Source organism: Fusarium oxysporum, chromosome IV (genome assembly GCF_013085055.1).
Source record: "Fusarium oxysporum Fo47 chromosome IV, complete sequence".
Classification (NCBI taxonomy): Eukaryota; Fungi; Ascomycota; class Sordariomycetes; order Hypocreales; family Nectriaceae; genus Fusarium; species Fusarium oxysporum.
The window spans coordinates 3,945,466-3,967,603 of NC_072843.1; the positions used below are offsets into that span (position 1 = coordinate 3,945,466).

The 22,138-nt window shown below is 48.9% G+C and overlaps 12 protein-coding genes across 12 annotated transcripts; 5 read left to right on the plus strand and 7 right to left on the minus strand.

Annotated features, from left to right (window-relative positions):
- Window positions 1-278: 278 nt before the first annotated feature.
- Window positions 279-1,523, minus strand: FOBCDRAFT_221942 (uncharacterized protein). The gene has a single exon (XM_054704310.2). It carries the CDS (start codon window positions 1,169-1,171, stop codon window positions 581-583), a length of 591 nt encoding a protein of 196 aa, XP_054560285.1. The 5' UTR covers window positions 1,172-1,523; the 3' UTR covers window positions 279-580.
- Window positions 1,524-3,051: 1,528 nt separating this feature from the next.
- Window positions 3,052-4,864, minus strand: FOBCDRAFT_260141 (kinase-like domain-containing protein; the record flags this gene model as incomplete). The annotated part of the gene is made up of 3 exons (XM_054704311.2): window positions 4,759-4,864; window positions 4,354-4,703; window positions 3,052-4,288 (listed from the first exon to the last, which is right to left on the minus strand). The coding sequence occupies exons 2-3, from the start codon at window positions 4,671-4,673 to the stop codon at window positions 3,052-3,054; spliced, it is 1,557 nt and encodes a 518-aa protein (XP_054560286.1). The 5' UTR covers window positions 4,674-4,703; window positions 4,759-4,864.
- A 370-nt stretch (window positions 4,865-5,234) lies between these two features.
- Window positions 5,235-7,372, plus strand: FOBCDRAFT_260142 (uncharacterized protein). The gene is made up of 6 exons (XM_031178236.3): window positions 5,235-5,411; window positions 5,462-5,551; window positions 5,599-6,069; window positions 6,118-6,333; window positions 6,384-6,664; window positions 6,716-7,372. The coding sequence occupies exons 1-6, from the start codon at window positions 5,308-5,310 to the stop codon at window positions 7,318-7,320; spliced, it is 1,767 nt and encodes a 588-aa protein (XP_031044123.2). The 5' UTR covers window positions 5,235-5,307; the 3' UTR covers window positions 7,321-7,372.
- A 373-nt stretch (window positions 7,373-7,745) lies between these two features.
- FOBCDRAFT_292418 (GDSL lipase/esterase) lies at window positions 7,746-8,745 on the plus strand (the record flags this gene model as incomplete). Its single annotated transcript, XM_031178235.2, has 3 exons — window positions 7,746-7,939; window positions 7,987-8,288; window positions 8,336-8,745. 3 exons carry the CDS (start codon window positions 7,746-7,748, stop codon window positions 8,743-8,745), a joined length of 906 nt encoding a protein of 301 aa, XP_031044122.2.
- A 123-nt stretch (window positions 8,746-8,868) lies between these two features.
- Window positions 8,869-9,413, minus strand: FOBCDRAFT_273156 (uncharacterized protein; the record flags this gene model as incomplete). Its single annotated transcript, XM_031178234.2, has 2 exons — window positions 8,869-9,160; window positions 9,220-9,413. The coding sequence occupies 2 exons, from the start codon at window positions 9,411-9,413 to the stop codon at window positions 8,869-8,871; spliced, it is 486 nt and encodes a 161-aa protein (XP_031044121.2).
- A 921-nt stretch (window positions 9,414-10,334) lies between these two features.
- Window positions 10,335-11,087, minus strand: FOBCDRAFT_260144 (uncharacterized protein; the record flags this gene model as incomplete). Its single annotated transcript, XM_059611256.1, has 2 exons — window positions 10,582-11,087; window positions 10,335-10,487 (listed from the first exon to the last, which is right to left on the minus strand). The coding sequence occupies exons 1-2, from the start codon at window positions 10,984-10,986 to the stop codon at window positions 10,335-10,337; spliced, it is 558 nt and encodes a 185-aa protein (XP_059464743.1). The 5' UTR covers window positions 10,987-11,087.
- Window positions 11,088-11,861: 774 nt separating this feature from the next.
- On the minus strand, window positions 11,862-14,021 carry FOBCDRAFT_292419 (uncharacterized protein; the record flags this gene model as incomplete). The annotated part of the gene is made up of 2 exons (XM_031178233.3): window positions 11,862-12,751; window positions 12,798-14,021. The coding sequence occupies 2 exons, from the start codon at window positions 14,019-14,021 to the stop codon at window positions 12,140-12,142; spliced, it is 1,836 nt and encodes a 611-aa protein (XP_031044120.2). The 3' UTR covers window positions 11,862-12,139.
- Window positions 14,022-14,126: 105 nt separating this feature from the next.
- Window positions 14,127-15,639, plus strand: FOBCDRAFT_32351 (uncharacterized protein). The gene has a single exon (XM_054704313.2). The coding sequence runs from the start codon at window positions 14,568-14,570 to the stop codon at window positions 15,516-15,518; it is 951 nt and encodes a 316-aa protein (XP_054560288.1). The 5' UTR covers window positions 14,127-14,567; the 3' UTR covers window positions 15,519-15,639.
- FOBCDRAFT_221951 (Vta1 like-domain-containing protein) lies at window positions 15,615-17,100 on the minus strand. Its single transcript, XM_031178231.3, has 3 exons — window positions 16,895-17,100; window positions 16,613-16,841; window positions 15,615-16,566 (listed from the first exon to the last, which is right to left on the minus strand). The coding sequence occupies exons 1-3, from the start codon at window positions 16,995-16,997 to the stop codon at window positions 15,717-15,719; spliced, it is 1,182 nt and encodes a 393-aa protein (XP_031044118.2). The 5' UTR covers window positions 16,998-17,100; the 3' UTR covers window positions 15,615-15,716.
- A 222-nt stretch (window positions 17,101-17,322) lies between these two features.
- Window positions 17,323-19,085, plus strand: FOBCDRAFT_32361 (uncharacterized protein). The gene is made up of 2 exons (XM_031178230.3): window positions 17,323-17,608; window positions 17,660-19,085. Exons 1-2 carry the CDS (start codon window positions 17,456-17,458, stop codon window positions 19,022-19,024), a joined length of 1,518 nt encoding a protein of 505 aa, XP_031044117.2. The 5' UTR covers window positions 17,323-17,455; the 3' UTR covers window positions 19,025-19,085.
- Window positions 19,086-19,110: 25 nt separating this feature from the next.
- Window positions 19,111-20,061, minus strand: FOBCDRAFT_32354 (3' exoribonuclease family, domain 1-domain-containing protein). The gene is made up of 2 exons (XM_031178227.3): window positions 19,713-20,061; window positions 19,111-19,660 (listed from the first exon to the last, which is right to left on the minus strand). The coding sequence occupies exons 1-2, from the start codon at window positions 20,003-20,005 to the stop codon at window positions 19,147-19,149; spliced, it is 807 nt and encodes a 268-aa protein (XP_031044114.2). The 5' UTR covers window positions 20,006-20,061; the 3' UTR covers window positions 19,111-19,146.
- Window positions 20,062-20,231: 170 nt separating this feature from the next.
- FOBCDRAFT_221954 (chaperonin 10-like protein) lies at window positions 20,232-21,734 on the plus strand. Its single transcript, XM_031178229.3, has one exon. It carries the CDS (start codon window positions 20,585-20,587, stop codon window positions 21,605-21,607), a length of 1,023 nt encoding a protein of 340 aa, XP_031044116.2. The 5' UTR covers window positions 20,232-20,584; the 3' UTR covers window positions 21,608-21,734.
- Window positions 21,735-22,138: the final 404 nt, after the last annotated feature.

The following is a 22,138-nucleotide window of genomic DNA, read 5'->3' on the forward strand; positions in this document are numbered from 1 at the left end:
CTTATAGTAGCTTAAGATAAACTTAGGCAAACGCTTTACTAAAGTTGTCCTTGGCCCCTGATCCACGGTCTCAAGTCTTTTGAGCAGGGCACCAGCACAAAAATAACGATGCAGCAGTACGATCCCCAATAAGCAGCAAGCTTACAAGTTCTGCCAAGACATGTCGTCTAGGAGGCCCACTACACTAACGCCTTACGAGATGACGATGTGCACAGTCAATGCGGGCAAATTTGCTACAGCAAACAGTCTTTAAGGCCTCGAGTCAAGGAACAACTGCATAACAAAGAAAGGGTATAGTAGATTGGTACGTAGTTGGGCAGTTATAATGAATTCGTGAATCCATCGAGTACAAACAGGATGATATGGTAGAAAGTGGACCTCCCCTTGGGTGACAGACAGTCTAGTACCTGACTAGCAAACAGCTTTAAAAACGCCTCCAATGATCGTACAGAATAGAAAAACGCCGAGCCAATGTCAAAGCAGAGCTAGCAAATAGTGTTGTTGTAGTGGTTGCATCACTACTGTCGTGGTGGACGTCCAAGTGCCGTGCTGGCAGGTATTATTCGTCCATATTCGGTGCTTAGAACGAGAGCACTTCCATAATATCGCCCATTGGGCTGGCTTCTCGCTGCGGTCGACCGAATACAAGCGGTGCCAGTGAATCAACGCCCGAATCTTCCGCCTCGAGGCTCAGTGTAGAATTACTCGATATCGATCGCGATGGAGAAATGGTCTTGTGCGAAGACGACGGCGGTGGAGCTGGCGCAAGATACGCTGAGAGCAGAGCATCTAGGTCTGGTCCACTCGAAAGTGTCGGCAGTACAGGTCGACTAATCCGTCTGTAATGCTTCGTCGTCGGCGCCGCTGTTTTCGGACGCGCAATCGGTGCAGAGACAGCTCGTTTGCTCGGCGTGCGCGTGAACAACCTAGGAAGTTGCTTAAACGACTTTCGAATCGACGATGATCGCGCAGGTGTAGTCTTCGTCTTGGTCACGCCCGTCGTAGGATGTTCGAAAAAGTCGATGCCGTGGGAGACGGGAATGTTGCTCGAGACGGTATTGTTGAAGTCTTCAAGGAGAGTGTGAATCTGGGTCTCGTCGAGACCTTCCACCAGCTCGAAGAGCTGGTCTACCGACCCGCGGCGGTTGAGCTGAGGCGAATGGGCTGCCATCCTGTAGAGAACGCAACGCTCTCTCTCATTGAGAGTGCAAAAAAAAGAGAGTGAGTGGGGAGAGATGAACGATTGGTCAAAGCCACAGGGCGAGGGAAGACATATTGTAAGGAGTTGATGGCGTGCGGGTCCTGGACATGGATGTTTCAGTTGAAATTAAATGAGGCTGCAATGGGTTAGGCCAAATACCACCTCCAGGGGGATCTTCCGATACCTCATCAAAACAGATGAATCTTAAATGTTTGCGACAGAATTATAGGCAATTGATAAACAATGCCATGAGACTATTGTTTGCAGTGTCATGCGCCTTGTTGGAATGCATAAGGTAGCTGAGGGCATTCGCGCTGACGGGGAGATGCATGTCACAGGGTCAATTCTGGCGCATTCAGGCACCAAGCCAAGTCTCTTTTTTTAGCGAGACTTTATGCTGGGTTTGTTTACTCGGTCTCGTCACATCGTCTGTTGTACAAAGTCAATATTGGCATTATACGAGCGATATTGCTTGAGGCCTCTTGCTTTAGCAGATAAGCCACTTGATTCTGAGTAGGCTCCATGTCGTACTCGCATCTCACCGCAGTCCAACAAACGCCATTGTATCTTTTTGCGGCAGCGCAAAGAAAACTATTTCGTGGTTGAATTGAGTCAACAACCGCCATTCCTGGGAAGAGCACGTGGTTCTCTCGTCGTACACGAACTCATATTCGATTGTTCGAGACAGAGCCTGACTTCGAATAACAAAGTCAATGGTGCGTCAAGCATTCCTCTGACAGTGATTGAACTCGTTGGCAAGCTTTCATCCAACCATTCTATGAACGCCAGCGAATCTACACAATCTAGTTTCTGGAAACAAAGTGCCACCCCAAAGACGCGACCCTACCACTGGTGAGACCGCTCTGCCTTGTTCTCACCGACCTCGATCGGCACATGCAAATCTCATTCTGGCATTGCATGAGCGAGTAAACCAATCTATGCCTTATGCTCAGCTAGGCGCTCCTTGCCAGAGATGGCCCTGCCCTACCCAGGATCGGAGTTCAATCCATGTAAATGGTAACCACAGTATGAGTTTCCATGTAATAGTAAGTTGTGATAAGCTTGATTGAATAAACAGTTCTCATTCATGGCAAATGCACATGTTTGCGTTTAATCTCATAGATGCTATTCCCAAGTCAAGTCTAAAGAATGCGATTTACATATTTAAAGCAATTCACTCATCTCATAAGTAAAGCCGGTAGCCTTTTGGTCATCCCATTGTGCATCTATCTTGCAACTCTTGATTCCAGGTTACAACGTTCTTGATTCAGTAGGCGCGGGCTAATGTTGCTAATTGTTGTTTGGGCCCTTGGGGTCGACGACATCATTTGGAAGTGTCCGAGGGGTTATATGCTAAAACAGAGTTGTACATCTTATTATGATCTACTCACTTGAGCCTTTCTTTTGGGGCTTGTTTTCTCTTGAGAAATGTTGATGTTTTGAGAAGTTCCGACGATATCTCTATCTTCTATTGTCACTACTGTTGACTTGCATCCAATTATATTGAACTCATCGTTTTATGTTTTAGCAGTTCACATGCCTCAAACTAACGGCAACCTTGCTCCGAAAACATCTTCTTGGCTACCAGAGAGATCAGAAGAATTATATTAAGTCCTTAAAGCCTATCAGTTATCATGAGATTATCGTATACAGTGTAGGAAATACCATGCTTTCTAGCCATCTGCGTTGCATGGCTCCTTGTTCTTACAGCTTGTCAATCCGCTCATAACTATATTGACATGAATATCTTGATAGGCTACGGTTTGGTCTTTTCTCATGCCAGTGCCATCTACTCACATATCAAGTTGTAAGTCATGAAGACCTTTCTTCGTAAATCATATCACTTCTGTCTAGATATAACTCAGTTCAGCTGATCTGATAATAGAGGATTGAGCATCACGCTCTCTGGAAAGCCATGGCTTTGGCAGGATCCAGAGCCATAATCTCCTATCCGCAACAAAGTTGTGGTTCATTTCGGACATCAGTGTGAGCTTTCTCGCCATGGCGAAATCAGCTGATTTGCTGAGCTGGTTATTGCAACCCCTATCATGCTCCTCTTCCTCTTCCTCATCAGGACTCTCTTGGCACAACTTAGCAAAGATGGCTTTGCCAGACTCTTGTATGCTCCTCTCGTAGAATAGTTGAGGGATATCATCCGATTCCTTCCTGTACACAAGCTCATATAATGACTTGAAGTGAGTGTAGTCTTGTGTAGAAAGCATTCGAACCAACCTGAGAAAGTACCACATTTTGTCAGCCCTTTCCCATTGTTCAGGTTCCGGGTTTTGAGTACCACTGCAAAAGCCCGATCTGAAAGCAGTAATGAGCGACCTTTGAGGGGCTGAAAGTGAGCCATTTAGTCCCGGGGTAGTAAGTAGCTCTGCCAGAGGACTCGATGATGCAGAACTCCAGTCGATGATAGATGTGATGTTAAAGTCCTCATCAACAAAGATATTGCCTAGGTGAAGATCAGGATGGCAGAGCACATAATTTTCATCTGTTGAGGTCAGGCTGGGAACCATTTCGTTTAGGAACTGGGCCGCGATACAGAAGGAAAGTCGGTTCTTGTTGCCTTCAACTTTGTCGCCAATAGAACAGAAAGCTCGCCATCTTTCCACTGCCTGGCGATAGCTAGTCCAATTCGGATATTCGAAAGGATCAGGGATTGGAGCGAAGAAACTGTGGGGACTAAGTAGAAGTTCCTCTGCATGAGCCTTGAATGCTGAAACCAGGGACTGAAGATACTGGCTCTCCTGGTCAAAAGGGCCTCGATCTATGCCTTCTAGCTCATCTCTGTGTTGCCAAAGGAGAGAGGGGCTGAGGCATTCACCAACGAAAGTGTTGCCATGACTGTCTTCCAACAGTGATCCGATCTTGTCGAAATGACAATCCGAGAGGCGTGACATAATCGCTCCCAACTGATTCATTACCTTCTCCCGATCTTGGTCCGTGAGAGGGAGAAGTGAGCGTCTAGTCGGATACCCTTCAATTCGTGACAGCTCAATCCAGTCATACTCAGACAATGGACGGCCACTAGCCTTACTCATGAGAATGTATGGCACGCCGATGTCGCTGTCAGCGTTTCCACTGTTTGGTATATCAGTACCTCTTGTCTCCAATCGGTGCATTTATTCTGGAGTAGCCAAACTCACCTGAACGAAAAGACTTCTGGTACCGGTATCGAACCCAGAGTCCTCAGATACTTGAGAGTCGCGGCTTCGCTAATGAATAGCTTAGATGCGGATTCTTCAGTGATGATAGCGCTTGATCCGCCACGGGGCGACCTGAAAACCCATTCGATGCCATCCTCGAAAGTGATGAAGATAACCCAGTGCGTACTACCCGCTTTAGGCCTCGTTGATGTATCAACAGTGCATGGTCGGCCTCGAAGATTTGTAGCCAGAGAGATAAGAGCATCGATATTAAATTTGGCATATGCAAAAACTCTCGGTCGCATGGTGGTGGTAGACATAACGGCGCTTGTAAGAAGTGTCGTGGTTTGCTAAAACTGGATGTTGGTTGAAAGAAATGAACCGGGAGTAAACGAGACCACTCACTCTTGTAACTGCCAGCGAGGCAACGAAACGTGCGGAGTTATGTAATCACGGACCTGTACATAGGCATATGCATCGGATCAGCCAAAATCCGGTTCTTCAAATGGTGAATCACAATCAAGTTCTATATGCTGTTGGTTGATGTGAAAGAGCTTCAATGAAACATATTCCGTTGGTAGGCTGTTTCCACTGAGTTTAGCGCCAGGACAGGCTGCTACGACATGGATCTTCCCTCACAGGGTGGCGTATGGACATCTTTTAGCGTCTACAACTTGTTCAAAACCCAATTTCCCGCTATCAAATGTTCAATAGATTTTCAACAAGCAGCAGACGTATAAGTGTTATAAGATACGGAAAAACATATGCGGGCTTCCTATTTAGGCTGTTCTCACCTCACTGCCGAAGGATTCAAGACGCCAAGGATCAGAGCGCCAGCCACGCCAAGACTACAGCATAGCCACTGAAACTAAGCCCATTTGATGACGTCCAGAGCTGCAGTCAATTCTCAGAACCCAACAATCACCTTTTCAATAACATCACCTCACAATCAACATGGACGGCAATGACACGAAACTCAGAGGTCTCAAGGCTTGCACGGTCTGTGCTAATGCAAAAGTCAGATGTGATATGGTGTTGGGCCAGAAGCGGTGTACAAGGTGAGTACTCGGTATTGGAGTTGGGGATCGAGCTAATATTGGTGGGATAGATGTGAGAGATTGAATAAGGAGTGTATTTCTCAGCCTAGGGGGAGTCATAGTCGGAGGAGTCATTCGAAAGGAGGGACTTATGCGCGAGAGTTTGTATACTCAGTCCTGCGAACTAGTAGTTGACTGACTTTACTAGTGATCTTCTAAGACTAGAGTCCAAGTTCGATTCAGTCGCAAACCTCCTATCATCCTCATCAACAACCACACTTCCCTCGATAACAATAGCAACTCATCCAAGAAAAGCGTCATCAGCTACTAGTTCAAGCTCACAAACGCCACCAGAATCTCAATCACCCATCCACGCACTCTTTTCATTCCCGTTATCATCTGGCTCGCACCGTCTGGCTTACAAAATGCTAGAAACTTATTGTCAAGAGATGATGCCACTTTTTCCCTTCGTGTGGATAGGCTTGGATGAAAGTCCGGAGAAGTTGTTTCAGGAACGGCCGATGCTGTATATGGCCATCATGGTGGTTACTTGTCAGGAGAATATTGAGGTTCAGCAGGAACTTGCGCAGAAGTATCGGGAGGAGATTGGGCGGAGAATATGGACGCTTACGGAGAAGAATCTTCAGTTGCTTCAAGGGATTTTGGTTTTCCTCGCTTGGTACGTCTTTCGTTCAAGGCGAGCACTTGCACATACTGACGTCTGAAGGTATCAAACCCATTGGGTTCTTGGTCACCAACTCAGCAATCTCATGTACATGGCCATGTCACTGGTCACAGAGCTCGGCCTCGACAAAGAGCCTTCATCAGGAACCAGGACTGCACCAGGCGTTTTGACTGAAATCACCAAGAAGCAAGAGCCTCAGCCTGTCAGGACAAGTGATGAGAGAAGATGTCACCTGGGAGTCTTTTGGTTGAATTCCTTGTAAGAGAGAGCCACCATATAATCTTAATATGCTAACTAACCTGATCTAGACTAAGGATTTGTGTCAAAGACATTGTACCGATGCCCTCACGACCTTCCATCAACAATAGCTGCTCAATTCTCGAAGCAGGTTTGGAATCTCCCTGGGACACATATCTTGTTCAACTAGTGAGGATACAACTCGTTGCTAGTTCTATCAGTGCAACGCTGTACCAAGACTTGGATAGAAACGAGGCACAGATCTCACATACGCTATTCATGGCAACCTCGCATGTGGAGAGGCAGGTACAAGATCTCGGAGCAACTCTGCACCAAGGATCCCGTCTACAAGGTAATACAGCAGCTTGAAACTTCTTCGGTACCTGGATCTAACCTTCAGCAGCACCATTGACCATGTCATTCCACATGCTCCAAGTCTACCTCTACAAAATCGGCATCGACGAACGCCTCCACGAATCAACCGACCCGACCCTCCTCCCCGCCGCCGACCCCTCCCCTCACGCCCTCCGCTGCTCCTATCTTCTCGTATCATGTCTCAACGCCGTCAAAGCCGTAATCGAAAACTTCCTACTCCTAACATCCCCCACCATCCTCTCCATGCCGTACACCTACTGGATCCAAATGGGACACTGCATAAACATGTTTTCCCGACTATTGGTTACACACTCCACCCTCTGGGATCCGAACCTCGTCACGGGCATACACGATTTCACGTCGACGCTGGAAAGACTGGCGGTCAAGATTGAGGGTGCTATGAGTGAGGGGGCGGGTATGACGCCGCCGAGATATTTGCCGTCTATGTTTAATCAGATGAGGGGGAAGTTGATTGATATCTGTAGGAAGGTTGGGGAGAGCTCGAAGGCTATGGCGCAGGGATATGTTGGAACCCCAACGGCGCCGGAGAGTTTTGATACGGGGAATATGATTATGGATGAAGAGACTGAGGCTTTGTTGTTTAGTTTTCTGGGCGATGGAGACTTCCTATGAATGTGGGACGCATCTCAAGCTGAGGCGGAATACCAGCCAGATGAGAAGGATACCATTAATGATGATAAATTCAACTTCATTGGAACAGCTCTGGTAAAAATTAGAGCTTTTCGAGTCGTAGTGCTTATAAGATCGACCCAAACTATCGCAACAATCTCACTGCCGAACATCCCGGCCAAAACCTCCCAGGCATTCGTATGGACGCAAACTTGCATGACGAAATATCGTAGGATTCATTTTCTTGATAAGCAAAAGCCCAATGTCAGAGTAACCAATCAGGTCCTCAGTTTTTTGGGCGTCATATTGTGGCAGAGAAATGTTGTTTATATGAATACAAGACATTCCCATCGTCGGTGGCTTTTTGCCGAGGTTATCAACCCCATCCCTTGCAAAATTCCAAGCTACCAACTTCATCTTCATCAACCATGAAAATGTTCAGCGCTTTGCTGACAGGCCTTTACGGCAGCTTTTTGGCACATGCGTATCCCGTTGACCACCCTGCCAAGTTCTCCAGGCTTATCGTTTTTGGTGATAGTTTCAGTGATAACGGGAATGGTTCTTGGGTCGTGAGCAATGGGACTTGGCCTGTTGATCCAGCATACTACCATCACTCTTTCTCGTGAGTTTTATTCTTCTCAATTGAGACTATATACTAATTCTGAACAGTAATGGACCGAAATGGAACGATGTAGTGGCCAAGCAGCTGAATCTTGAGCTCATCAACCTCGCGACGGGTGGAGCGACTACGAACAATGATTTCGTCGCTGGAGGTACAGGTGCTGAGTCGACGATTCCTGTGCCTTCAGCTGCCGATCAAGTTCTGTCGTTTCTATCTTGGGATAAACCTCAGGCTGGTGATATCTTTGTTCATTGGATTGGTGCCAATGATATTCTTTTCAACACAAGTATTACTGGTGGGCAGATCACGAGTTTGATCAACGAGAACGTCAACAGATTATATCAAGCCGGTAAGACCTCCCTTCAAGCTCATAAGTCATATTCTGATTCAATACAGGTGCAAAGACTATCATCTTAGCAAATTATCTCAACGCGACGACCTTTCCAGCAACATATAATTCCTCAACCTACAACATCCCCAGCGTGCAAGACTACGTCCCCGCCTTGACAAAGGGTCTCGAGCAGATTGCAGCAGGATACTCAGCATACGCCAAAACCGCAGTGATCGACGTGCAGGATCTATTCAACGACATATTTTCGGATCCCAAGGCGTACGGGTTCGATGAAGACTATGTTAATCCTCCGACTGCCTGTCTCACCGGCGTTTATACGAGCGAGGGTGTTCCACGACATTTATGCAGTGATCCCGAGAAGCATATTTTCTTCGATTCATATCACCCCGTTAAAGAGGTACATGCTTTGGTAGCTAAGTTGTTTGTGGAGAGTATTGAGGGGTTCTCGGCTTGATCTTGTTGGTCAAGTGGTAGGGTAAGCGGACGCATGATTTAAATTATGGATCTTATCCTAAGCGCCAAAAGAGCTTGAGTAAACTTATAGTAGTTTAGACGAAATGGTTTAGGTAAACTCAGTCTATAGGTAGTCTGAGAAATGTTTCATTGCTCTCCTCTGTCGTTTCGATTCTTGATGAGGATGTTGAGACGACCATTTCGGAGCTTCTAATCCGTTTCCCCAGCCGTAGGCAGGGGTCCTGTCGAAGCGCCCTATGGACGGGCGCTTGCTTCCGAGCGGTACGTTTGGGTACTGATTTGCTGAGGCACGGGCTTTGCTTGACACTGACATGACTGGGGCGGGGGATGAGCGTCCTGAGCTTCCTGACCCTGAGGCACCGGACTCGCCGGGCAGTGGAAATCCCTTGAACGGCCTGGAATACTGTTAGCCCACTCGACTCTTTGATTAAGTGAATATCATGGCAGTGCTTACTCGAGGCCCTTGATGTTCCGCTGGCTCTTCAACCTACTCTTGTACTTTACCGACTGGTACTCGGCCCTTCGAAAGCGGTCCTCTGCATACTCCGCAGGATACATAGGAAAGTGCTTGTTACGAAACATACCTCCCATGTTCTGAGGAGTTCGCTCTGCAACCGGCTTCACATCTTTGGAGCTGCCACAGCACATTGTGAGGAATGTTGGTCTAAGTTGTGGGTTAGATGCATTGTTTGCGGTTGAGGCCTGTGACTAAGACCTTACATCAATCACCACGCAGAACTTAGGTAATTCAATCGTGTGATATTGTGCGTTGACGATCAGGCAAAGATGGAGATTGGGGCGAGAATTAGTGAGAAAAAATGTAAGAAAAGAAAATGTGAAAGAGGAGCAGTGAAGTCAAGAGGAGGAACCGTGGGGTTTTTATCTTGGAGTGGCTTCGGCGTCAACAAATCAGACGCGTTTGGTAACCACGATCATCTTGCTTCATCATTGGTCGCCTATTCTTACACTTTATAGCTCCTCCTATAGCCGTACAACAAGTATTAAGTTCGGAAGACTGAGGCAGTCCTAGCTTGCAGTGATTTTGGCCCGTTTACTATAGGGGTCAGGGATCTAGGTGATTCCCCATCTCTCTGACCTTATGGCTAAGGGATCTTTGGGTGATAAATTAGTAGTAACAGTGCACTGTTGGCGGTGTGTATTAGCCTTTTGTGGCTGTATTCCACAACGAGCAAGGAGTGCATTCATTGAACATGTTTGTTAATTTGTGTTCTTTAACTTTGTGTTAGTTATCACACTTCCGTGTCCGTAGGCGGCGTCTATTATATCGCAGCAACTTTACCTGCTTCTCTTAAGAATAGTACGATTTGAGGCGGTCATGTTATCTTGACCACGCCCTCTCATTCTCATAGTGTCAGCATGGGCTGTTTAGCCTCTGTCTAACCCTCTTCAAAATGTAGGTAGATTTTAAGCTTCTGAAGCCCTGATCCTCATCATAATATCCCTAAGCTTATGATGATATCCCAGTTGTACCCTCTGTTTCTAGAGTGAGCTGGATGTTTTACTTGCAGTATAATAATTACCACCTAGAACTTGGTACCTTTCTCGCCCCTATCTCATCCCTTGAGGGCCAATAACCATATCCTCCCCGTTGGTGAAAGAAAACCCAAATCCAGATTCACGATTACAGAGCCCAAACCCCCTCCCTTCCTTGATAAGCTTGTGCATAGCATTATCAGATATGTCACGAAATGGCGTCAGACTCTAGGGGGCGTGGTCGTGTAAGTGGGCTTGCTCACTTACATCTCAAGTATCAGCACATATCCATTATCATTTCAACACGCCTTGGTCCACTTACAAGCCGAAAAGTCGTACCTCGGGGAGATTCCGATCGCACTGGGTTCCCCCCACCGTTCCAGTTAACCGTCTTGAAGACAGGCTTGGGGCTATTAGATTCGTAACGAACCGTGCCTACGGGAGATTTCTTTCGCAACTGGTGTCCCCCGCCGGCCCCGCCACTCCAGTTGACCGTCTTGAAGGTGGGCTTGGCACTGTGGTCAATGGTGGCCCTTGGTTTATGTGTGATAGCATGGGGTCCAGCCTGCCAGAATTGACGTTGACCGGCTATAAGGCATTCCACGGGATCACTTCGGACGATGTATTTGCCATCCGGGGGGTTGAACACACAATTGGTGTGACGATACTTGAACTGGTTCTTGTCACGAGCTTCGGCGTTTTTGTCGCGGATGAGAAAAGAGCACATCTTGAAAGGTGGGGTGAGTGTGATATATGTACTTTAGGCCCGTGACTGGGAGATAAAACTAAGATGGTGTGGGAAAATATATTGATAAGGGGTGATTTGTGATGCTGATGATGATGGAGCAGGGAAAAAGAAACGAAGGGGGTGTAGGAGGAGGTGTGGCCTTTATAGATGATAATTGGGAAGGCGAGGAACAGAGTTGGCTGTTTCCTTCTCGTGGGCTGCAGTAACACCTCTTCAATTGAGAGGCGATGGATCGAGACGTCAAAACGGCAATATGCCAATGGGATATCACAGTGCATATCTTCAAGACAACACAGACCTATCACTTAAAGACCCATCCCCCCCCCAGTTCCTCCATGTATCGCAACAAAAGTCACTATCTCGCAATCATTGGTCCCCTCAATATCGTCTATAGTTGGACCAATACAGACCTAGGGGGCTTTTCTCTGATTGGTGAAAGTGAATCGTGAATAGCCTCACGGATTGACTTCCCGCTGTTGCCCACTCATTATAGTTCTGCAAAGGGGACACGATCCACCCCAAGGTGTTTCTTTGAGGGGACGATCATGCGATTAACTTCGAGACTGCGGTGACAAATGGGAAGGTTTTAGCAATAGCAGAACGATCGCATGGATTGGTGTTATAGGTGAATGTCAAAGTCTGTCAAAGTCTGTCATTCTCGAGGCCGGGATGTCTTCGTGATAGCTTCACGATGACGACGCGAGGTGAGGCGCGCGACACGCGTCAGCTCTCAGCTGTCAGCTAGACAGAACTCTAAGTAAACATTGACAGCTCACCCCAATACTCAATACACAAACACAAGTCACTCCCAGAGCCCAAGACAGCCGAAAACATCACGGCAACAGTAAAGGAGGCGGTAGCACATTGCTTCAATCCTATCTCATAACTTTTACTTGTAACATCATATTTTTACATATTCATCCCCCAGCATACACCTAATATACAAAGTCCCTCTTCACTCTTACACCAAATGCCCCAAATCATCAAGGATGCATCCCTCCATGCTTTTTCTATAAGACCTCTTCCCAATCTGAAGTATGGTATTTTGTAACAGAGATCCCCTATCGTAAAAAATTACAAGACATTAATTAGTGGAGATGTGCTTGCCACCTCACTCAGCGGCCCCTCTTTTCTAGGCCTTCTTCTCAGGTGGGTTGCCGCCTCCGAACATGCCAGAGAACGAGCCCATCATGCTGTTCATAGCTTCCTTCTGGGCCGCCTCCATCATCGCGGCTTCTTCCTTCAGCCACTTCTCGCCGTTCTCGCGGATCTGCTTCTCGAGCTCCATGTAGTTGCGCTGGCCGCGCTCGCGGGCGACGTCTTGTAGCATCTTACCCTGTGCGAAAGCCTCGGCGGGGTTTTGCTCGCCTTCGGGGGAGACCATCATGCTCATGTTACTGGGGTTGAGACCGAGGAGGTTGCCTAGAGCGCCGACGCCAGAGCCGTGCTTTTGCTTGTGGGCGAGTTGCTTGGCCTGGAACTCCTTTCGGGCGATGGCTTCACGACGGGCGAATTCGGTGGGAATGTGCTTGCCGTCGAAAGACTTGAGGACCTTGCGAACGTCGTCGTACTGCATGGTGTGGATGTACTCGAGGAAGGGAATAAGGTTCACGAGCTCCTTGTCGTTACGGTCGCCCTTCCAGGGTTCAAGGATGATGGCGTTTTCAGGTTGGTTGCGGACGTGCTTGGGGTTGCTGTCGATGATGATGACCTTCTTCAAGTCACGGTTGAGGTAAGAAAGGTCCTAAGCTGTTAGCGCAAGAACATTAATAGCTATTGAGGACGCTTACCTTGACGATCTCTCCATCCTCAAACTTGGTAGCCTCTCGGTAGAGGGGCCACAAGATTAATCGGAAAGGATCCAACTTCCTCATGATAGGCTCGCCAGTTGCAAACGGCACAGAGGTGAAAAGGACCAGCTCATAGTACTGACTAAGATACCGTATGAAGTAGTCCACACCAGGTCGCTTTGCAATTCTCCAGCCATGTTCACGGGACCACTCGCTATGAACGAGAAGGTCATCCAAGCTCAGACAGAGGGTATAAGGGCGCTCGAACGTAGGATCGGGATCGGGGAGGAGCTTCTCGAATGCAGGCTCTTGGTAGTACGTGACAGACTCGGTCAAACGGGTCTTGGCACGCTTCCACCACAAACCAAGGCCAGGGCCGTTAGGAATGTCAGAGTGACGCTCAGCTTCAATGGTGTCTTCCCAGTTTCGGCCCATGTATAGAACGCTCAGAGTTCCACCGGCAGCAGTCGCAATAAGCATGAATCTTGTCCACCACTTGCGATTTCGCTCAGACGTGGAGACATATTCCGATCGTTCACGTCCGCCACTAGATTCAGCCTCCTCCATCTCCTGCAGCTCCTTCTGCTCCTTCTGCTCCTTCTTCTTATCACCACCCATCTCCTCAAACAGTGTCGAAGGAATACCCTGTGTCAGGTCGGGTAGCTTGTGGAAAGGTATTTGCTCCCCCTCCTTCGGAGCCTCGGTAGACTTCTCGCCAGCCTTGTCGACGTCATTCTCAGCAGGCTTCTCGACATTTTCAGCATCGTTTTGCGCCTGGGAAGGCTTCTGTTTCGAATCTTTGTTTTGTTGAGAGGAGGATTTCTTGGCGTATGTTCGGAGCCATGGCGAGGCAAATTGAGGAGCGACGGCGGGAAGAGCTCGGAGAGAAGGAGATGCGACGGGCCGTGACAGACGAGCTGTCATCAAGCCCAAGCGCGAAGCCTGGGCTACTCTGGACAGCATAGCGAAGGGAGAGGAACTGAACCGCTGTGGCTGGAGGGGTTGTTTGGCGGTTTCGATGGTGAAGGATCCAACTTCAATGGCCTGGGGTGTTGATGTGCAGCTTGACGGAGTTGGTCTGATACTCCGCCATAGAATGGCATGGCGTCGTCGGCCGTGGAAAAAAATCGCACGGTTCTGCTCCAAAGTGGAGCATCTTGAGGGAAGACACCGCGGATTAGCCGTGCTCAGTGACACGGACTTTTGATAGGCCGATGGCGTCATATTCTCTTATCGCTCACGTGAAATCGGGACATGAGCTCCGGTCGCCCTCCGATCATAAACCCCTCCATGATGCCCACTGGCCCAATAAAGACCCTTGTTCAGCGAATTGGCCATTCAAGTTGATGACATTCTCAAACAAGAAGACGATATTTAACAGTGCAAGCGCTTCTCTATTCCTTATCTCATTTCCATCGCTTCGCTTGTGACATCGAGAGTCTTCCGACGATTTCTCTCTAGCAAAGGAATTTCTCTTTGCAAAAGATATTCCTTTTTTTTCGCCACGATCTAAGTAGTCCCCGATTATTCCGACTAGCTACCCGAGACCAAGTTGATGCCGCCTTTCTAAAGTGCTTTCTCATCGATTGCTTCTACACCATGATACCCACCCTCATGACAAACCTCACTTCTCGAAACTAAACGAAACCCTTCACCATTCGACAATTAGCCTACGCCCTTTGTCATCTCCTTCAGCCCGACCTACCCACCTCAATTCTCGTTATCGTCGAAATTCTCCTCTTTGCCACTTAATACTCACAACCACTCACCATGGCCCGACGATCGAGCAAGAGCTCAGCGTCTCGCCCAGCGCTGAGCTCCCGTCCAGCTGGCTCAATACGCATCGTGATGCCTTCAACCAAAAACGCACCTCCAGCAGACCCTGCGCCCGCCGTCACAGAAGAAGATGTCAACAAGATCAATATCGCCGACTTGACCCTCGACGTCCCTCTCATTCCTCTCCGCCCAAAACGCCGAGTCCCAAAAACCCCTTTTCACTTTCTCTCACTTCCCGCCGAAGTGCGCATTCAGATTTACACATACTTCTTCGACGATGTCGATACGCTTTTAGATCTCGGTCCTCAGAATTATAAGCGCGTGCATAAGAAACTAGGTCTTATGCGCGTTTGCAGACAGGTTCATGATGAGGCGACTTTTGCGTTTTATAGTACACGGACGTTTCGATTGTTTCCGACGTACCCTGGAAAATACTTCAAAAGCAAGAAGCCTCTGCTGGCGAGGTTGAAGCCACAGCAGCGCAAGTGTGTTACGTCGCTTGAGTTAAGACTTGGCCCGGGATGGAATGCGCCGCCCAGGGGATGGGTTGTTAACCCCGCGCTGGGGCTCTCCGACTGTGTTGATGTTGAGCGCTTGAACGTGTTTGTGGAGTGCGACCCCAGCGACAACATCTTCCAGGGTTGGCGTCGCTCAGATGGATTCTACGAGGGCTTCAGCCGGAATCTACTTACCGATGTCTTAGAGGCTCTGCCATCCGTTCATACCGTCCAGTTCGACGGTTGGACCAGCGTCAAGAAGTCTGGCGATATGATGCAGGGTCTCATGGGCGTCGTCAACGAAGCTGGTCTAGCCATTGAATGGGGTCCTGAGAGAGGATGGACGGACACATCTGTTGACGAAGAAGATGAAACCCAGAGGGTGGGCTATCCTGAAGGATTTCCTCATCCCGGATATGAGGCTCATGGTTTACTGGCTTTGGCCTAAGTGTACGATTCACACGACGGAGAGCTTTGGCTCAAATGAGATTTACGTAGCGGACTTTTATACTGGTATGCAGCAGATAACACATATACTCTTAGCCTTTTTCATAAGATGAATACTTTAGTAGCTCTTTCATGCTATTTAAACTCGTGGTATCGTTCTCATCTATGCTTCGTGAATCCAAAACACTAACAAACTGTCTTACTGAGCCCCAAGCATTCTAAGTGCATTGCGCAGCTCCTGAACCGCAGTGGGAACATCTTCAAAGTTAAGTGCGGATATCGCCCACTTGGCGTGCTTCTGCGCCTGGTTGATATCCCGTTGATCTGTTGCAAAACCGGTAGTCTGCGCTGGAGCTGGAGCTGGAGGCTGGGGAGCAGGGGCCTGACGAATCACAGGTGCGGGGTTTGACGCAGCAGGATGAGGGGCGCTCGGAGTTGTTGTCCAGGATGGAGGTGCTGAAGGGGTGAATGGTTCAGGCGGGGGAGGAGCAAATTGTGAGGGAAGCTTGGTGGGAATTTGAGGTGATGGCTGAGGAGGGATCTGTGTCGCAGGCTGTGCTGGGGACTCTGGCACAGGAGACACAGCAGGTGGTAGACCAACGGGTGGAGGAGGAGGAGGACCACCAGATAGACCTGGCGTAGGACTCTGACTCAAAGGCGATGGGACGAATGGCTCCGGCGCCTGGGGCTGGTGCTCTGGTTGAGGAGGGAAATACCCAGGGTCATCTGGAATTCTAGGCGGCGCATCCGTGAAGGTAGGAACACTAGGTGGTTCTCCGGCATCTGGTGCATCCTCAACCGAAGCGCGGGGGGCTCCAGATAGGAGTTGGACTTCAGGATCGGAGGGGTCAAGGGCAACTTCTGGTTCAGGCTCAGGGGCATTGGGGTTCGTCTCGTTGGGATCCTTGCCCTCGCGAATAGCCTTTAGGATTCGAGCAGCGTTCCATTTGGCGAATTTGATCTTCTTGACGACTTCGGGATCAGGCTCACCCCATTCGCGGGTGAGGTCGAAGAACGTCGCAGCAGCGTCGAATGTGTCGGCGGTTTGTCTACATCTGTCAGTTGCGCCCCTGTAACCTGGCGAAGACGACATACCTCGTCACCTTGTTAGCGCGCATAGTGCGCTCAGCTCGTTCAAACGTCTGCTGAGCGAATTGCTCAACATAAGCTTGTCCCGCAGCGTTATCTACGATCGCATCATCATCAGCTCGTTCCGTCTTGGTTGCCTCGAGGCGTTCGATCAGTGTCTTTGTGAACTCAAAGGTATCGTCGTCGGTGGTATGCAGGCTCTTGCCCACGATTTGGTTTACCGCATGGTATTCACCTGTGAGAGATTATCAGCGATTTTCTTCAGTGAGGTTTGTGGTTGTTGCCTACACCAGTATGCGATGGCGGGCTTGATGCTTCTCAGCTGATTTGCGCGATTGATGAAGCGACTGACTTCAGGGATTTTGAGCGCAGCTGGAAGAGGTTCTGCCATGATGATATAGTATCTAAAGATCCCCAAGTAACCTCACAGTTGTAAGCGTAAAGGGTGAGGGTCGAGTCAAGATGGCGCAAATTAATGCCAACTCCAAGTCAAGTTGTCTTGGAGATCATGCACCCCACCTCTCCTCCTCCTCTTCTGTCTGCCTGGGCCATTGACGTAAGGTTAGCGGCGCACAGCCACCAGTTCCCCGGATTCGATCAGCTCACGCCACTTGTGGCTCTAGCTCAAACTGTCGAATCAGAGACCCTGGCTTCACTTTTTGGAGGTCTGTTACCGTGGCTTTTTCCTTTCCTTTTCCAGAAGATGCCACTTTGTTCTTGACGAGGACCAACAGGCAACTATAGCTTCATCTTTTCAGTACGGAACACTGTAGAAGTGATTCTATTCTACAAAGATACCATTAAATATTATCTCTCTTTTGTTTTATTGTACTTGAGAGATACTTCACCATGCCTAACCCCACCTCGCTCTTGGTGACCTTGACAGCTGCCCTTGCGGCTCTGCCAGAGGCTCAAGCTGCGATCTACACCAAGAACTCACCCGTTCTTCAGGTTAACGCTCGCAACTACGATAAGCTCATTGCAAAGTCCAACTACACCTCTGTAAGTCTTCCCCCCCCCTCATAATTGACTATCGCCACTTACACATCATAGATTGTCGAGTTCTACGCCCCATGGTGCGGCCACTGTCAGAACCTCAAGCCCGCCTACGAAAAGGCCGCCAAGAACCTCGATGGTCTCGCTCAAGTCGCTGCCATTGACTGTGATGAGGAGTCCAACAAGCAGTTCTGCGGTGGCATGGGTGTTCAGGGCTTCCCCACTCTCAAGATCGTTCGTCCTGGAAAGAAGACTGGTAACCCTGTTGTTGAGGATTACCAGGGTCAACGAACTGCAGGTGCTATTCAAGAGGCTGTCATGAGCAAGATCAACAACCATGTTACGCGTGTGAGCGACAAGGATCTTGACTCTTTCCTCAAGGGTGATAAACCTAAGGCTATCCTCTTCACTTCAAAGGGAACGACTAGTGCTCTGATCCGAAGCATTGCCATTGACTTCCTTGATGTTATTTCGGTGGCCCAGATCCGTGATAAGGAGACAGCTGCGGTTAAGAAGTTTGGCATTGAGAAGTTCCCCGCTCTTGTTCTTATCCCCGGTGAAGGCAAGGATCCTATTGTCTACAACGGTGAGATGGTCAAGAAGGATATGGTCAAGTTTCTCTCACAGGCTGGAGAGCCTAACCCCGTTCACGCCACTGGCAACACCAAGAGCTCAAAGCCCAAGAAGGCTGAGTCCAAGAGCGCCAAGAGTGCCAAGAAGAGCAAGGCTACCGAGGCTGCAAAGGAGGAGCCCGTTGAGTCAAAGGAGTCTTCCACTGAGGCTGCTGAAGCAGTTCCCACTATCATTCCTATCTCTACTATCTCTAGTCTGGAGAAGCTCGCCGAGGAGTGTCTCGCTCCCAAGTCTCACACTTGTGTTCTTGTCTTCACTCCTGGTGAAGCTGGTGAGAAGGCAGTCGACTCACTTTCCCACCTCAACACCAAGTACGTCCACGGTGGTCGCAAGACATTCCCCATCATCGCTGTTCCCAGCGACAGCGACGCCGCTTCAACTCTTCCCAAGGCCCTTGGTCTCAAGAACGAGGTCAACCTGATCGCTATCAATACCCGCCGCAACTGGTGGCGTCAGTACGAAGGCGACTTTAGCCTCGCCAGCGTTGAGAACTGGATTGATGCTATCCGCATGGGCGAGGGTGCCAAGAAGAAGATCCCCGAGGGTGTTGTTGTCGAAAAGACTGAGGCTGCCGAGAAGTCTACTCAAGCTACTGACCCCGAACCTGAGATCGAGACTGATGGCCCTAAGGAAGCCAAGACTGAGGTTGAGACCGAGGCTGAGATTGAGTCCGAGACTCCAGCCGAAGCTGAGGCCGAGGCAAAGACCCCTGAGCCCGAAGCTGAACCTGTTGCTGAGTCTGAAGCTGAGCCCAAGACCAAGGAGGAGATCAAGCACGAGGAGCTATAGAGGGAATCCCTTAAATCTTACAATTAGTCTGTGACTATAGCCTCGATAGCGAAGACATACCTGTCATATAGCAGATCAAACAAATAACTCCAAACACTTCTATGACCCAATGCACATGGTATCTAATCATCCAAATCCATCCCCATAGCATCGTTCTTCTCCACCGCACCCTCCTTCACCATCTCAGCACCCTTATCCTTAACAACCTGATCCAAGAACTGCTTTACCTGCTTACAACCATCCACACCGACGACCAACATTCCCTCCAACCTGCTAACTTGCACACGACTCTCGCATACGAGTACAGCAACCTGATCGGTATCACCTTGCGTCGCGACTGTCAAGAAGGGTAGTTCTTGCTCTTCTTGGTTGTTTAGATCAAGGAGAGGATCGGCTGTGTCGTCGCCCGCGGCGTATGTTGAGGTCGATCCTGCTGTGCAGGCGGCGATATAATCTGTCATTGGAATACCAGCGTCGATGAGGGCGAGGGTCGTTGCGTTGAGAAGAGCGGCGAGGAGGGATCCGTCTTGCGATAGAACGTGAAGCGAGATTGTGATGGAAGAGTGAGGAAACAGGTGTGTATGTAAATTCGAAGTAAACGCATTCGCAATCGTCGTTTCAATCTCTTGTATGCGCCTAAACAATTAGTTTCAAATCTTCCACTGTACAGCAAGAAACTCAAACTCACTTGTCATTGCGCCCTCTCTTCTTTCGATCCACGCTCGAAAAACCCGCTACTACAACATTGACGTTGATAGCTGCTGTGTCGCGAGGAGCTTGCTGTCCACCACGTCTTTGAACCTGCTGCTCTGAAGGGCCTGTCACGATGCACATGACTTTTGTATGGCCCATTTCAAGATATGATGAACCGTCAGCAGCATCTTGAGTTCGGATTTGAGCATGCAGACGACGGAGTTCGTTCCATCTTCTTCCGTCGACGCGCAGGAGCGCTAATGAGTATGTTGACGTATCGAGAGGCATCTTGCGGTAATGAAGTATCTACTGTTACTTGGAGCTTTGCGCATCGCGAAATGCTGCTTGACCTCGATGGTGGGGGAAATTTTCAGATGTGGCTGAACTGTGGCTTGACCTTCAGCTTTCGGATCATCCCAGCTTTCGGATTAATTACCGACCAATGAGGGGCCATCGGTTTTGGAAGAATTGATGACTGCATTTCCGATATCCATTTACGGCGGCTTTACACATGCCCGAGATCAACACCAAGAACGGCACGGCTGAAGTGCCGGGTGATGTAATTGTCAACGCCCTAAATCCGGGAATTGTCCAATGACACTCGGATCTTTGCGACAGTTGAGTTTATTCCGCTTGCCATGATGCGCTGAACTTTCCTTATCGGAGAACGGAGTTAGCCAATCGCCAATGGAGGGAAATGCACCTTGAGCTAGATATGATGCATCGCTAGTGTAGACGCTCTTTGAGGTATGGGCGTTGAGGGCGTTATATATAAGTTGTTGCTTTCTCCTCGTTGAGACTCTCATATCATCACAATCTCATCGATCAATTGATAAGTCTCAATTAAAAGTCAATTAAACATCAATCATGTCTTCTCTTCCCCAGACTTACAAGGCTTGTGTCCTCGACAAAGCCAACGCATCATGGACTCTCAGCGATGTCCCCCTCAAACACCCCTCCAAAGGCCAAATCCTCGCCAAGGTCCTCGCCTGCGGCGTCTGCTTCTCCGACGTAGCTCTCGGCACCGGTCACATGGGCGATGTCTTCCCCCGTGTGCCCGGCCATGAGATCATTGGCGACGTAGTCGAAGTCGGCGAAGGCGTTGAGAACTTTAAGAACGGCGACCGTGTCGGTGGACCTTGGCACGGTGGTCATGATCGAACTTGTCGACAGTGTCAGCGCGCTCAGTTCCAGATGTGCGATAACAAGGCTATTAATGGTGTGAGCCGTGATGGTGGGTTTGCGGAGTATGTGCTTTTGAGAGCGGAGGCTGTTGTTCGTGTTCCAAAGGAGATGGATGCTGCTGAGGCTGCTCCTCTCCTTTGCGCTGGTGTTACTGTATTCAATGGTATCCGCAAGTTGCATGTTGAGCAGGGAAATCTCGTTGCGATTCAAGGTCTTGGTGGTCTTGGCCATTTGGCTGTTCAATACGCCAACAAGATGGGCTATGAAGTCGCTGTTCTTTCGTCAGGCGACGATAAGGCCGACTTTGCCAAACAACTCGGCGCTCATCACTATATCAACACCAAGAAGAGCGACCCAGCTGAAGAACTTACCAAGCTCGGCGGTGCAGCCATAATTGTCCAAACAGCACCTAACCCCAAGGCTGTGGCACCACTCGTCAATGGTCTCGCTGCCGAGGGCAAGCTACTTAGTCTTGCGCCTGTTGGCCCAGCAGAGATTGATACAATGTCACTGGTATTGAAGGGTGCAAGTGTTGTAGGCTGGCCTAGTGGTCATGCTCTCGATAGCGAGGAGGCTCTTCGCTTCTCCATGATTCATGGGGTGAAGTGCATGATTGAGAAGTATCCTTTAGATAAGGTGCAGGATGCAGTTGAGAGTCTCCAGGCTGGAAAGCCTCGGTTCAGGAACGTCTTGGTTATGCAGTAAAGTTTTGGAAGTGTTTGGGTTGGTTGTATAGTTGTAAAATGTGCAATGGTGTTGGCGGTTGTAGGACAGGCTAGGCGACGGTGAAGTTATATACTCTTGACATGAATGGAACACAATATTAAATGAACTTGGCCACATAATGCAACTGAGTATCTCGCTCTGATCAGACACCATTCCAACAGTAACCTCATATACAAGCTATAGAATGAAGCGTCATGTTATTACACAGAACCTAGGATGGGGGTACAGATACAGGGTAAATAGTGACCCAAACACATTGGCGCAAAACGATCGAGATAATACTGCCACTGTAGGGAATATAATGTTTGATTTGGATTAGATTTCAATTGTGCACCATAAAAGAGGTCACAAAGTCTTCGTGTAGACATCCACGATGTCCATGTTTGCGCTGTAGGTTTATGATTGCTGTTAATCATGCTTCGTAAGTTTGCCGTGTAAGCTGGGACAAATGCAGAATGCCTCACTTACCAGGAGTTTGAGGCCTAAGTGTGCGATGCAAACTGAACTGAT

Excerpts from the sequence above, each read along its gene's own strand:
- FOBCDRAFT_221942 (XM_054704310.2), bottom strand. The coding sequence starts at position 1,171 with ATGGCAGCCCATTCGCCTCAGCTCAACCGCCGCGGGTCGGTAGACCAG.
- FOBCDRAFT_260142 (XM_031178236.3), top strand. The coding sequence starts at position 5,308 with ATGGACGGCAATGACACGAAACTCAGAGGTCTCAAGGCTTGCACGGTC. Across the intron at positions 5,412-5,461 it reads GGCCAGAAGCGGTGTACAAG|ATGTGAGAGATTGAATAAGG; the intron begins GTGAGTACTCGG and ends TTGGTGGGATAG. Across the intron at positions 6,665-6,715 it reads CCAAGGATCCCGTCTACAAG|CACCATTGACCATGTCATTC; the intron begins GTAATACAGCAG and ends AACCTTCAGCAG.
- FOBCDRAFT_32351 (XM_054704313.2), top strand. The coding sequence starts at position 14,568 with ATGGCCCGACGATCGAGCAAGAGCTCAGCGTCTCGCCCAGCGCTGAGC.
- FOBCDRAFT_221951 (XM_031178231.3), bottom strand. The coding sequence starts at position 16,997 with ATGGCAGAACCTCTTCCAGCTGCGCTCAAAATCCCTGAAGTCAGTCGC. Across the intron at positions 16,842-16,894 it reads GCCCGCCATCGCATACTGGT|GTGAATACCATGCGGTAAAC; the intron begins GTAGGCAACAAC and ends AATCTCTCACAG. Across the intron at positions 16,567-16,612 it reads CGCGCTAACAAGGTGACGAG|ACAAACCGCCGACACATTCG; the intron begins GTATGTCGTCTT and ends TGACAGATGTAG.
- FOBCDRAFT_32361 (XM_031178230.3), top strand. The coding sequence starts at position 17,456 with ATGCCTAACCCCACCTCGCTCTTGGTGACCTTGACAGCTGCCCTTGCG. Across the intron at positions 17,609-17,659 it reads CAAAGTCCAACTACACCTCT|ATTGTCGAGTTCTACGCCCC; the intron begins GTAAGTCTTCCC and ends TACACATCATAG.
- FOBCDRAFT_32354 (XM_031178227.3), bottom strand. The coding sequence starts at position 20,005 with ATGCCTCTCGATACGTCAACATACTCATTAGCGCTCCTGCGCGTCGAC. Across the intron at positions 19,661-19,712 it reads AAGAGAGGGCGCAATGACAA|GCGCATACAAGAGATTGAAA; the intron begins GTGAGTTTGAGT and ends CTAATTGTTTAG.
- FOBCDRAFT_221954 (XM_031178229.3), top strand. The coding sequence starts at position 20,585 with ATGTCTTCTCTTCCCCAGACTTACAAGGCTTGTGTCCTCGACAAAGCC.